Source organism: Varanus komodoensis, unplaced genomic scaffold, assembly GCF_004798865.1.
Source record: "Varanus komodoensis strain SLA01 unplaced genomic scaffold, ASM479886v1 scaffold2, whole genome shotgun sequence".
Classification (NCBI taxonomy): Eukaryota; Metazoa; Chordata; class Lepidosauria; order Squamata; family Varanidae; genus Varanus; species Varanus komodoensis.
The window spans coordinates 23,166,004-23,178,802 of NW_025335568.1; the positions used below are offsets into that span (position 1 = coordinate 23,166,004).

The 12,799-nt window shown below is 37.7% G+C and overlaps 1 protein-coding gene across 3 annotated transcripts in view; it reads left to right on the forward strand.

Annotated features, from left to right (window-relative positions):
- Positions 1 to 12,799, forward strand: part of SEC24B (SEC24 homolog B, COPII coat complex component) — a 43,604-nt gene extending 30,805 nt beyond the window's left edge. For all 3 annotated transcript variants that reach the window (XM_044428584.1, XM_044428585.1, XM_044428586.1), the window contains 9 exons: positions 1,041 to 1,199; positions 2,058 to 2,231; positions 2,443 to 2,553; positions 2,953 to 3,128; positions 4,466 to 4,603; positions 7,146 to 7,250; positions 7,557 to 7,646; positions 9,532 to 9,635; positions 10,869 to 12,799. In XM_044428584.1, the coding sequence (XP_044284519.1) occupies positions 1,041 to 1,199; positions 2,058 to 2,231; positions 2,443 to 2,553; positions 2,953 to 3,128; positions 4,466 to 4,603; positions 7,146 to 7,250; positions 7,557 to 7,646; positions 9,532 to 9,635; positions 10,869 to 10,983 (1,172 nt within the window). In that variant the 3' untranslated portion in view covers positions 10,984 to 12,799. The remainder of the gene's footprint in view (positions 1 to 1,040; positions 1,200 to 2,057; positions 2,232 to 2,442; positions 2,554 to 2,952; positions 3,129 to 4,465; positions 4,604 to 7,145; positions 7,251 to 7,556; positions 7,647 to 9,531; positions 9,636 to 10,868) is intronic.

The window sequence follows — 12,799 nt, forward strand, 5'->3', positions numbered from 1 at the left end:
TACGACACTTTTCTATGTAAGCCTTTTTCTATTATTTGATTGCATTCCTGTCCTGCCCAGTAGTCAAAGTTCTCTGGGAGTTCACAGCAGTTAAAACCATGATATGCAAAACAGTAAATTAAATATAAAAGTTTAAAAATGTGAAACTACAGTAAAAATAAAAATGAATACTAGCAGCAGTGCAAAGATTTAAAATTGAGTGAGAGATTTAAAACACACCAAAATAATGCCTGGGAAAATAAGGTCTTTACCTGGTGCTGAAAAGAACACAGTGGGAGGTGCCAGACAAGCATCTCTGGAAAACTTATTCCAAGTTGTGGTGCCACATCAGAAAAAACCATCTTCTTAGCAGCCACCACTTTAACTTCTTTTGGCAGTAGCTCCCCCCCCCCAAAAAAAAAAATCACTCATCGGATTAGGTGAGTCACGAACTAACAATACTTCCATCTTGTCTGGACTGAGCCTCAGTTCATTAGACAACCCTCAAAGAACTTTTAAACAAGTCAGCAGTTATTTGATGGTTGTAGAACCCTTAAGCAACAGCTGCTGCCCAGTATTCTATGGCAGAAGCCCCAGATAGCTGGGCACTTGGGACAGTGCATCAGCCCCCACAGGGAAATTAAGCTATGGTTGTGTTGAGTGCACAAGGGCAGTAGCAACTTCGTGTTGATTTTGCAGTTAAGGTAAATGGGTATTAAATTTTAAGTTGCAGGAAAATGTGCTAAGTAAGGTGTCTGAGAAAAGACATTAGAGGAACTATGACTGTGAAATCCATTATATCAACATAGATTCCTTATCTGTTCTTTGCATTGCTTCATAAAAAGTCTTCTTTAATAATAAAATTGCATATTTTACATCTGATACTTGTAATTGATTTTGAAAAAATAAACTTATATGGTTGGGTCATTATTAAAGTGGTAAAGAGTATTTTTCAAACAGAGGAACACTGTTATCTTCTAGTGCTCAGTTTATGGATACTTTTTAATGTAATGAAACTGTTAATGTATGCATATTAACTGTTGTTTTCTCCTCACTGAAAGCTTGCATGTCAAAATATTCTGCTGGATGCATCTATTACTACCCCTCTTTCCATCATATCCACAACTCTGTTCAAGCAGAAAAACTCCAGAAAGATCTTAAAAGATACCTTACACGAAAGATTGGATTTGAGGCAGTCATGAGAATAAGATGTACAAAAGGTATGGTACAACATTTAGTGGTTCTTTTTATTATTAAATGTATCTGATATTGGTAAAAATGCAAGAAATGTGTTAGAATTGAATTTAGACAATTTAGAGATTTTCTATCCTTATCCAAGCATGCCAGAATATATACAATGTTTTTTCAGCTAAGCCAACCCAATCCAAATCTATGCTATGCAAATTATGGCTCAAAAATTAAATGGCCAACTCATTTGTAGAACATTGTGGCAAAGTGCTTGATTAGAAAAGTTTTGGCAAAAGTTTTGAGTAGCAAAATAGCAACATTGGAAAAAGAAGGACCCACACTGTCTGATGCCTGTTTCTTAATTCAAACTAAAAATTAGGTCCTGAGAAGAGAAACAGTGGGTACGATGCTATAGCTGCAGCCGTTACCATAGTGCTTCCCCAAAATCATTCTGGAAAAAATAACTTAGTGGTACTTGCTGCAGCCTCCAATGGTGTTTTTCTTGTGGCTGGCCTTAGAGACTACCAGGTGTCTGATGCTAGGCTGCCACAACCTAATCCCATGGCTCATCTCCCTTTGTCCCACTTCGGCCAGCCTCCACTGCCTAGTAAGCTTGCTTTGGGGAGGTTTCTCACCAAATGGCACCAACCACAGGGGCAAAGGCATCTATAGCCAGGTCCCCTCAAACCTTACACTAGTCCTGTTGTTGTACAGAGTTCTGTAGGATTGCGAACAATTTTTTCAAAGCTTGGCCTGTCGTCATAAGTGTCCTTAGTAGGAATGTGTCCCATGGAACTCAGCAGGACTTATTTCTGAGCTTTTTAGAAAGCATTGCACTGTGCTTTTTCAACACTTGCCATTTTAACCTAAACATTTCCCTTCTGTTTTAGGTCTTTCAATTCACACTTTTCATGGTAACTTTTTTGTGCGATCTACTGATTTACTGTCCCTTGCCAATGTCAACCCTGATGCTGGATTTGCAGTACAGATGTCTATTGAAGAAAGCCTTTCAGACACATCATTAGTTTGTTTTCAGACAGCACTTTTATATACTTCCAGTAAAGGTAACTACAGAGAAATAGAGTAATTTCTCATGATTCTTTTTTTCAAAATAAATTGCAAAAAAACAGAAGGTGGTGGTTTTACTAGCAGTGTTTGCTTTGAGGTGAAATGTATGCATATTGCCCTTATTCTTTTTCTTAGGCATGTACTGTATAACAAATGTTTTGGATAAGTGCAAGCATTGTTCTTACTGTACTGTTTATTCTAATGTAGGTGAACGGAGAATTAGGGTGCACACGCTTTGTTTGCCAGTGGTAACTTCACTGACAGATGTGTATGCTGGAGCAGATGTACAAGCAATTATATGCCTCTTAGCTAATATGGGTGAGTTGAAAATAAATATTCATATATTTATCGTTCTAATGAAAGTAGAAGTTGAAAATTTATTCATGGCAAATACTTGCTATGTAAACTGTTTATATAAACTCCTGATAGTTTTAAACATTGCCAAATGATTTAGCTGAAGACCTATGACATGCCACTTATAGTCTGCTATCTTTTTTCAATTAAAAGTTCACTCTCTGCAGTTAACAGAAATTATTGTCTCCTTCAGCTCTGTATCTCTTTAGTACCCTGCAAATGACATTTTTATTAATATCTTTGAGGCTAGCTATTGAAATGATAACATGCTAGCAACACATTACTTATTGCACTGGTATGCTGCTCATTGCCTTTTAATAGGGTTTCTTTCATAATTATTTGCTGCTATTTAACTTTTCATAGCTGTGGATCGATCCATTTCATCAAGTCTATCAGATGCCAGAGATGCCTTGGTGAATGCAGTGGTAGATTCGCTGTCTGCGTATATGACAGCTGCATCGAACCACCAACAATCTGCTCTGATTGCTCCAAATTCTCTCAGACTGTTTCCTTTGTATGTTTTGGCTCTCTTCAAACAGGTATTTCATACAAATAGTGGTTCATGTTGATTTCAAGTGAACATTAAGTGCTAGTTTTAATAAAAGAAGTGTCCATGAATTCTATAAAGATACACAATTGGAAAACCTTAGGTTCTGTTGTCTTAGGTTTTTATGTAGGGCATTTTGAAGCTTAAATTACGTGCTACCATAGTTTATACATCAAATTGTATAAAAACAGGCCTTGATATCAAATAATAATAATCCATTAAGAAATGGCCTAATAAAAATTTGGTTTTCCATGAAAAAAAGATTAGTTCTCCAATTTCTGCTCCAATGTCCCCCAGTTCAAGCATATGGAAAATACTTAAGGAAAAATAATGATTTTATAATTTATGGGGATATGATTGACCAACAAGGATGAGGCAAATCTTGGCAACAACTAAAGGGTGAAGGAAAAAAAATATACAATGGCTTGTTTAAATGGTTTCAAAATTGAAAAGAAAAGGTACTGTAAGAGATTTGACAGAATTTGAAAAGTTGATTGCACAGAGAAATGTTCTTCATTGTAGTCTCTGCATCACACATATGGGTGCTACACCTGCACAATGCCATGTTAGACTTTACAGTTACTACAGCATTACACTGAAAATCAACAAGACAAGAAATGTATGACAATTTGGAAGCAAAATCTTGGAGAAGAAATACCACATTGTCAATGGGAAGCCTTATGGAAGAAAGACAGTAAATTCTAGTCTAGCCTTCCCAAACCTGGTGCCATCTTGATGTGTTAAATACCCAGCTCCCATGTTTCCATGCCAGAATGGTCCATGGCCCGTAGCCATGCTGATTGGGAATAATGTGAGTTGCAGTCTGACACTTGAAGAGGGCACCAGGGTGAGGAAGGCTATTGGAAAGACTTATTAACACTGTTTTGTCATAACAATTATGAGAGACATACCAACACCTCAGATTTCTAAAAAAACCTGGCATGACTGTTTATCAGAAACTGTTTCCAGCCTTATTTTAGCTTGCTTTCTCTAAAAATCATTGGCTTGAGACATTGGAAACAAGTTCAGTCACCCACAGGAAGGCTGGTGGTGTGTTTCTGAACCGAAAGTCCCCAGCCCAGGCACATCTCTTCTTAAACAGATGGGAGTTTAATAAGCATGTTATGGTATGGCATTGGATCTCTGTCTTTCTGTCCGTCCTTCCTTCCGATCTGCCTGCCTGCCTGCCTGCCTGCCTGTCAAGGTAGGGTCGTCAGAAATCGTACCAGCCCAGGCAATTTTTCTGGGCATAGCCAAGGTCCTTCCTCTGTCATGATACCATTCCCATCCAGTGCCTTTTTCCTAAACTGGTTACTTATTTTTTCACAGAAAGCATTTAGAACTGGCACAAGTACACGCTTGGATGATCGGGTATATGCTATGTGCCAAATAAAAAGTCAACCACTGGTTCATTTGATGAAGATGATATACCCCAATTTATACAGGATAGACAAACTTACTGATGAGGTACGTGTATATTTTATAGTACATCTACATTAGCAGTTATACTAACCCTGAACAGAGACAGTCTGACCACTGTTATCAGCATCCCGGTCACATTCTAGTAGGTTTCACAAATATAGAGTTGTCTTAAAAAAATGACTTCAGAACTTCAATTGGTTCAAATCACAGTAGCCAGTGGAGCTGGTTATATGAACATCAGTCTAGTTATAAAGAGACTCTCCTTAATATAATGTAAGCATCAGGAATTAAACATTTTGTTGCTTTATATCTTCAGTATTGTGGATGCATTTTGACTCAACAGACTCAAAAGTAGATTGAGAAGTCATTAAATAGGGCACAGTGGATATGCATGTGTCATGGATTGAATCCATGTATTGAGAGTCTGCTTAAATTTACTGAATTGATGGAGGCTGTGCACATTTTTTTCTAATGCCTTAATAGTCTGTCCCAAACAGTGTAGTCAGAATAGGAGCAGGGTGTGTATAGGGCAGTGATGGCGACCTTTTTAGAGACCGAGTGCTTAAACTGCAACCCAAAACCCACTTATTTGTCGCAAAATTCCAACACTACAATAAAACCTGAAAACTGAGGTTTTATCGAGGTGCTACTCAACATGTAAACAACCCACACGTTCACAAGCAATAAAACTAAAGTCCTTTATTGCTACTTGTCTACAAGATTTACAACTCTATAGATAAGCTCTTTGCAATGCAGATGCTAATCCTTTAGTGGCATCTCTCCCCTAGCCCACTGGGACTAGCTCTCCTGGCACCACCTTTCTTCTCTCTGACGTAACAAGGCTTGTCTTTGTTCCCACCTCCTCAGAGTTCTGCGATTGGTTGCTAGGGAAAAGTCTATAACACCCCCTGTGCCTCCTGTGTCGTTCTCAGGAAGTTCAGCATCAGTAGGGGGAGGGACAGTCTGCTCTAACTCTTTCTGGGCAGAACTCGTAGTGCCTTTTCCCTCGGGGCTCTCTTGCTTTGATGTGGGCTCGGGTGTTTGTTCAGTGGGCGTGGAGTCAGGGTGAGGTGCAGCTGTCTGTTCAGCCACCCCAAGCTAAGTTGTGGGGTTAGCATTTGGGTACAGGATCGCAAGCACAAGACCTCCTCGTGAGGTGCTGCCTCTGTCGGTGCTTCAGGCATGACAGGTTTTAGTTTAGAAAAAACAACTCATAGCCAGTCCAAGCAATCTCCTTGGCAGCGTACTGATCAGCCATGTGAAGGCTCGGATGAGTTGTGACTACTGAGTCGCAGCTAGTGATGTCATCACCTGGTGCTGTGACTCCTTTCTGAGCATGGGCATAGGCCCTATGTGTGCAGTTATCCGAAGCTCGACTGATGGGACGATACTGGGGCAACTAGGCTTGTGTGCCAACAAAGAGGGCTCTGTGTGTCGGCTATGGCATGCATGCCATAGGTCACCACAACTGCCCTAACCCTTCCCTGGTGCATTCCACTAACCCTAACATAGGGGTAAAATACTATTGAAAGGGCAATTTTGAAAAAGCCTTCCTTAAGTAGCGTTTTCTGCACAGCTCATCATTTCTGCCCATTCTAAACACATTCCAGCCATCAAGATCATGCCAGGACACCTCATTTTTCTAACCCTAACCCTACCCTGGTACACATCCCTAACCCTAATACAGGGCTAAAGTTCCATTGAAAAGAGGGTGATTTTGAAAAAGCCTTCCTTGAGTAGCTTTTTCTGCACAGCTCATCATTTCTGCCCATTCTAAATGCATGCCAACCATCAAAATCATGCCAGGACACCGCATTTTTCTAACCCTAACCCTGCTCTGGTGCAGACCCCTAACCCTAATACAGGGCTAAAGTTCCATTGAAAAGAGGATGATTTTGAAAAAGCCTTCCCTGAGTAGCTTTTTCTGCACAGGTCATCGTTTCTGCCCATTCTAAATGCATTCCAACCGTCAAAATCATGCCAGGACACCTCATTTTTCTAACCCTAACCCTGCTCTGGTGTAGACCCCTAACCCTAATACAGGGCTAAAATACCATTGATTGTATCTGTTTTTGGATACTTAGTGGCAACACTGATGTACTTTAAAGTGATCCTTAGCTTTGGTTTTCACATTTATTGGGTTGTGTAGTCTTTAGTGTTTTTTAGAAGCTGTATGGGTTGGTTCACGGTAAGTTTGGTCAGGCACCTGCTAAGAGCCCACATTCCAGTGGAGAACTGCTAAGAAAGGTCCTCTGCATTTACTCCTCCTCTTCATCACTGAAACCAGTTTCTTCACCTGCCTTTCAGTCTGGATCAGATAAAGGTGGTGATGAGGAGGAGAAACTATAGTTGCCACTTTCTGTCTGTCAACCAGAGCAGAAGAAGATGGTGAAGGACTATAGCAGCTGATGACATTGGTAGTAGAAGGTAGCTTCACTGAGGCAGGTGGGTCCATTGAAATTGCTTTGTCCAAGGGCCTTCAGAAACCTAGCATTGAGAATTGGCTGAATGTAATTACCAGCCATACTTGCTTAATTACTACAATGTAGCTGAGAGGCGTATCCATAAATGTAACTTTCTTGTATAGGGTGCTATACATGTCAACGATAGAGTTGTACCACAACCCCCCCTTCAGCGGTTGTCTGCGGAGAAGTTGACAAGAGAAGGTGCTTTTCTTATGGACTGTGGATCTGTAAGTTGCATATTTGGTGTGCTGTTTTGATGACAATTTGTAATCTTGATAAAGAAAAAGTAAATGTTAGGATAATACATGAATTTTTTTTTAAGAAAGGTACATTAGCAGAGTTCAGATGAGCTGGTAAACTTATTTTCAAATAAAACATGTTAGTTCATGAGTACCTCAGTATGTTCTCATTGCATAAATTATTGTGCATTCTGACATTGTGTATTCTGTGTTTTTTAAAGCATAAATTTCTGATTTCATTTTGATGACTGTACATCTTGTCATAATTTACTGACACAATTTAATATATTTCAGATATTTTACATTTGGATTGGAAGAAGCTGTGATAACTTCATAAAAGATGTCCTTGGATACCCTAACTATTCATCAGTACCTCAAAAACTGGTAAGAGTTTATTCTAAATACATCTAATACTTTTAAAGAATTACTTATTCTTATATTCAAAGGATTGAAAATGTATTTTCTTTTGTTGATACTTTGACCCTGTGGTCAGCTTGCTATAGGGCACTCCATTCTTTGTATAGTATTTCATTTTTGCTACAGTACTCTTGTTTTAGAATTGTATGTACAGTACTCTTGTTTTAGAATTGTAGCCCATCATGCAGTCTAGAACAGCAGTTCCCAAAATTTTTCAGTCATGGAACCTTTCTGAAGACATTTTTTTTCCCGCAGAACACAAACGCTATCCCTGATTTTTGCTAAGCATTGTGAACCCCCAATGTTCTTTCTTTGTTCATCTGCTCCTATTGCCTGAGTGTTTTGCATAATGTAGTCGGTTTGGAAATAAAGAGAAAACATTTTAAATTTAACAAATGAATAAAATGATTATATGGTAGTATCCCAAATGAATTCTTTCAATTATTCCCAACACTACACAATATAGTCCTAGGAACAAAATGACATGGTGCATTTCCTTGTTTGCTGCTTGGATGCCAACTGACAATTGAATAGTTGGCCTCATGAGGTTTCATTTTAAAATCTGTTTTAAAATTTGATTTTTGAGATTTTTCACAGAATGGCTATGAGGCTTTTGCAGAGCCCTAGCATTCTGTGGAACACAGTTTGGGAACTGCTGATCTATAGGAGCAGAAAATAATAAGAAATGAGACTCACACTTTATACTATTGTTTGAGATCTTTTAGCAACCTTTACAATTCTATGGTAGGTATGTAACCACAAGGACTAAATGTTTGTTAAAATGTACTTGGAGCCCTTAATATTCTATTAAAGACCCAGGAAATGTGGCAGATAATGGTTTGGCACACATGCATGACTTGTACATTGTCCAGCTTTTGTGATAACTTCTATATGTGGTTTCCATGAGAATACTAATGGAACCCTTATATAATTGCAATCCAGTCCTGTTTGTGTGTGTGTCTGCATTTGACAACCTCAATGTCTGCATACAGGTTATGGTGTACTTGCCATCCATATCCAGCCTCTGGAACCTAAGGGTGCATGCACTATGCATGAAAGTCTGGGGATAGCAAAGGGAATCTCTTTACATAGACCCATACACCTCCAGAGCGGCTTGATGGAGTCAGACAGCTCTGAGACCTGCGGTGGGAATAAAGGATTTATGTAGTATCTCTCTATAGACATTTCTGAGTTGCCTGAACATATTGGGCTAAGCTTGGAAGGTGACAAGTAGAAAGCTGGGCTAAAACTCCTAGGTCTTAAATGTCCAACTATGGAATGGTGCAGGTATACCAGTTCATTGTCTTCTTCTGTATGTTGGGAGTTCGCTGGTTCAGAGTACACTTTGAACCTGTTCAGTTTTGTGTTGTGGTTAAGGACTGGATCATACTCTCTCAAAAAAAGAGAAAGAAAAGAAAAGAAAGAAACCTTTGTAGCCAATTATTTTTGAAGCATATAATTACTTTGTTAGGATCACATGAAGAAAATTCATTTTAACAGTGGTTGTAACAGTGGCTGTACCACTGGCTCTAATTGTCTGCTTTGCAAGTTCAGTATTTGTGAGTATGAGGTGTAAACAGTTCACTTGATCTTTTTCATATCTGCGTAATTGATGGCTTATTTTGTATTTTAGTTTTTATTTTTATCATTATAAGACATCTTCAAATTCATACCTGACATAGATGCATAATATAAATAAAAAAGGGAATGAAGTTAGATGATGGAACAAAGAAAAATGACACTGATTTGAGACTGTTTTGGATTTTTCACTTATGTAACTCATCATTGGTGTTTACTTGAACATCAGCTATCTCTTCTGTTGAAGATGATAAATAACATTTAATTCTTCTAGACACAACTTCCAGAACTAGATACTCTTTCTTCAGAACGAACCAGGTCCTTTATATCCTGGCTTAAGGACAGTAAAACTCTCATCCCAGTACTTCAAGTAATAAAGTAAGTATCCCAGTATTACTGACATCAGTCATCTTTTTAGCCATAGCTATAAACAAATATTTCTTTCCACTTAAAATGTACTTTAGGTTACATTTATATATAATTATCTGCACTGGGTTCCATTGGTCCAGAAATTGTGGGGCACTTCAGTTCACATGTGGTCCTGGCATCCAGTTGATTGGAGGAGGATGTAGAAGTTTCTGAATGCTCACAGCATCACAGCACACCAGAGCTCTATTATCAATCTTTTAGCTTAGACAAGGATTACAAGCTGATAGCCCATGAGTTGGAACTGGTATCCCCCTCTTGTTAAAATTGGGCATGCAAGGCATTTACTTGGCAGCACTTCATTTCCAAGGAGTGGTACCTGCATGGTAAGAATTTGTGCCATAATCACAGAGTACTGAGAATGGTTTTCTGCTTTCAATAGGCAACATTCTTTTAAGGCAAATTTACACTGTTATGCAAGCTGTATACTCACTACTTTACATTGTAGCAAAGTGTCATTTCTTCAGTGTTGTTACATGAAAAGAGATAATAAAATATTTACAAAATGTGAGGGGTGTACTCACTTCTGTGATATACTGTACCTAACATCTTCTGATGTTTTAATGTGGTAGGTGTCTTCCCACCTGCACAGCTTGGTGAGGTAGGAAGGCCAGCCATGGAGGAATCAGAGTCATTACTAGGAGAAATGCATGATCTTATCTGTTAAGAATGGATTTTGGTTGAGATTGTCTCATGCCTATGTAGACCTGCTTCGCAATTTAAGAAAGAGGAAAGTGTGGCCTAGCAATTAATAGAGGTGAGAATGGTTTAGCAGTTCCCATAATGAGAGGGCATGCGAAATATGATGTTGGTCATGGAATAATTTGGTTGTGGAGGATTAGATAGGTGTCTGCTATACCTCAATACACTGCAATACTGAGTAGCTGTTCCTCTTTTAGTCAACCAGTGTTTTTAAAACACTAATTTGGCATTTACTAAAATATTATTGTAAATATGTTGTGACTCTGGAAGAATCTGCACATCTAGCTTGTTCTACTGGAACCTGTCTGCATGACCCTCAGAATTTGCCCAGTTTATTTCTGGCAGGTATTAAAACAGCATTGTTCTAACCTAGACAGTTCAGGAAGGAGTGTTGCTGTGGTCTGTGCCCATATGCATCGATGCGAACAAGTTCTAGGTGAACATTGTAAAAACAACACAAGGTTTTTTCTCTTCTTGTTTTAGGGATGAAAGTCCTGCAAAGGCTGATTTTCTTCAGAACTTGATTGAAGACAAAACAGAGGCAGCATTCTCTTACTATGAATTTTTACTTCACATTCAACAACAGATTTCTAAGTGAAAAGGAAGAAACAAAAACAAACAGCCTAGTTCTTGACTTAACTAAATGACAACTGTGAAAAAAGCACATAGAAAGTGATAAAACCAGGCATGGGTTCTTGAGCATCCATATCTAAAGCTTTTCAGCTGAAAGGACAAAATGCACATCTTCAGATGAATTTTACAGTTCTGCTTCAGTATAAAAATGATGGCTATTATGCAGTTTTAGTAGTATGTTTTGTCGGATTATATGCATTTCCAGTTGTGCAACGATATGGTGCTTCTGTTCGTTTCAAGTTGGTGAACTTACATAGCAATGTGGAATAGTATTTCTTAATGAAATCTAAAATCAGAGCCTTTCCCTCCAACATTTAATATAGTCTTTCCGATCTCTAGCAGAGATGCCAAAGTGCAGTGTTCCATGCTGTTTATATGGATTTGTAAAAGAGATAAGTCATATTTGAAGACTTCACCATTTTCTATGTGAAGACGATAGAGTTTCAATACAGCATACACGAATCCTAGAAATAAAAATATATAATGTACAGAAGTGTTAACATTTGTAAAGAAAATGTAAAAAATGTAACTACAGAGTATGAGTTGCTTAGTGTGCTACAGTGTTAGTGATTCAATAATAAATCACTATCTCAGTTAAATAATAAAATTGACTAATACATATTAAAACAAATCTGAATCCACATAGGAAACTACAACTCTGTGATTCATTTAATCAGACCTTTATGTGGATTTGTTTATGATCAGCTAATTAAAATAATTTTGCTTGATCATGTGTTTTATATCTGTGATTACTATATTTTAAACACTAATATTAAATTTAGCTTGCTCTAGTAAGAAAGAATGTTTACTACTTTATTGTATAGAATTGCAGGAAAGGGGAAAGTGGTGATATTGCTGAATTTGGATTGCAGTTTGTGCAAAAGATAATTGACTTGTGATGCTTCCTAGCAATGGATAGTGTCACTTAACTCTGGTTTATTGTATGTACCTTGCAACAATTGTGGTTCTGGATTCTTCATTTTTCTCTTGCCACCATGAGACAGGTAGAAAATGCTTTTATTTCATGTAAAGGTGGGGAGTTCCTGCAGCACATGATCCAAATATTAGCTTGCAATATCTTAAGTTGCTCTTCTGAACTTGCATTCTGGACACACATGGCAAGTCATACTTGCATGGGACAACTGAATCACAAATTTTGTTTGTTCATTTATTACTTTAACAAGATAACAGCAAGAAATTTTAAAAGCAATGCTTTCCCCCCCCAAAGATGAAAAATACTTTTGTGCACTCGCAGATATATATTTATATCGAAGTTTACTTTCATGCACAAAATGTGCTTATGCAACGAAGGTGTGTTATTCTTTTACTTTTGTATCTTTAATTTTATAGACTGATTCACATGACATTTTCCTTAATTTTACCAAAGCATGTTAAAGGATTTCTCAGCAGAAAGTCACTGCTTATTCAACTTAATTTATGGCACATTTTAGATCTGTGTAAAAGCATAAGAATGTTGTATCTCTGTTACCTAATATTTGAAAATTGGTATTTTCTATACTTCACATTTTGAGTTCACAAAATAGGTCAAATTTATTTTAGTAAAGAAATTGGTTGAAAACATGTCATATGGAATCCTAAATGTGTCAGATGTAGGAATGTGTTGTCAGCAAGCAGTTATTGTAGAATAAAACAATTCTGCTGGAACTTAGTGCTGAATATCCAAAAGTATCCAAAGCCATGATGTACCGTAAACAATCTGTAAAACCATTGCTCAAAGTTTTATTCTTCTATATTTTGTATATAAAATTGTTATAAAAATA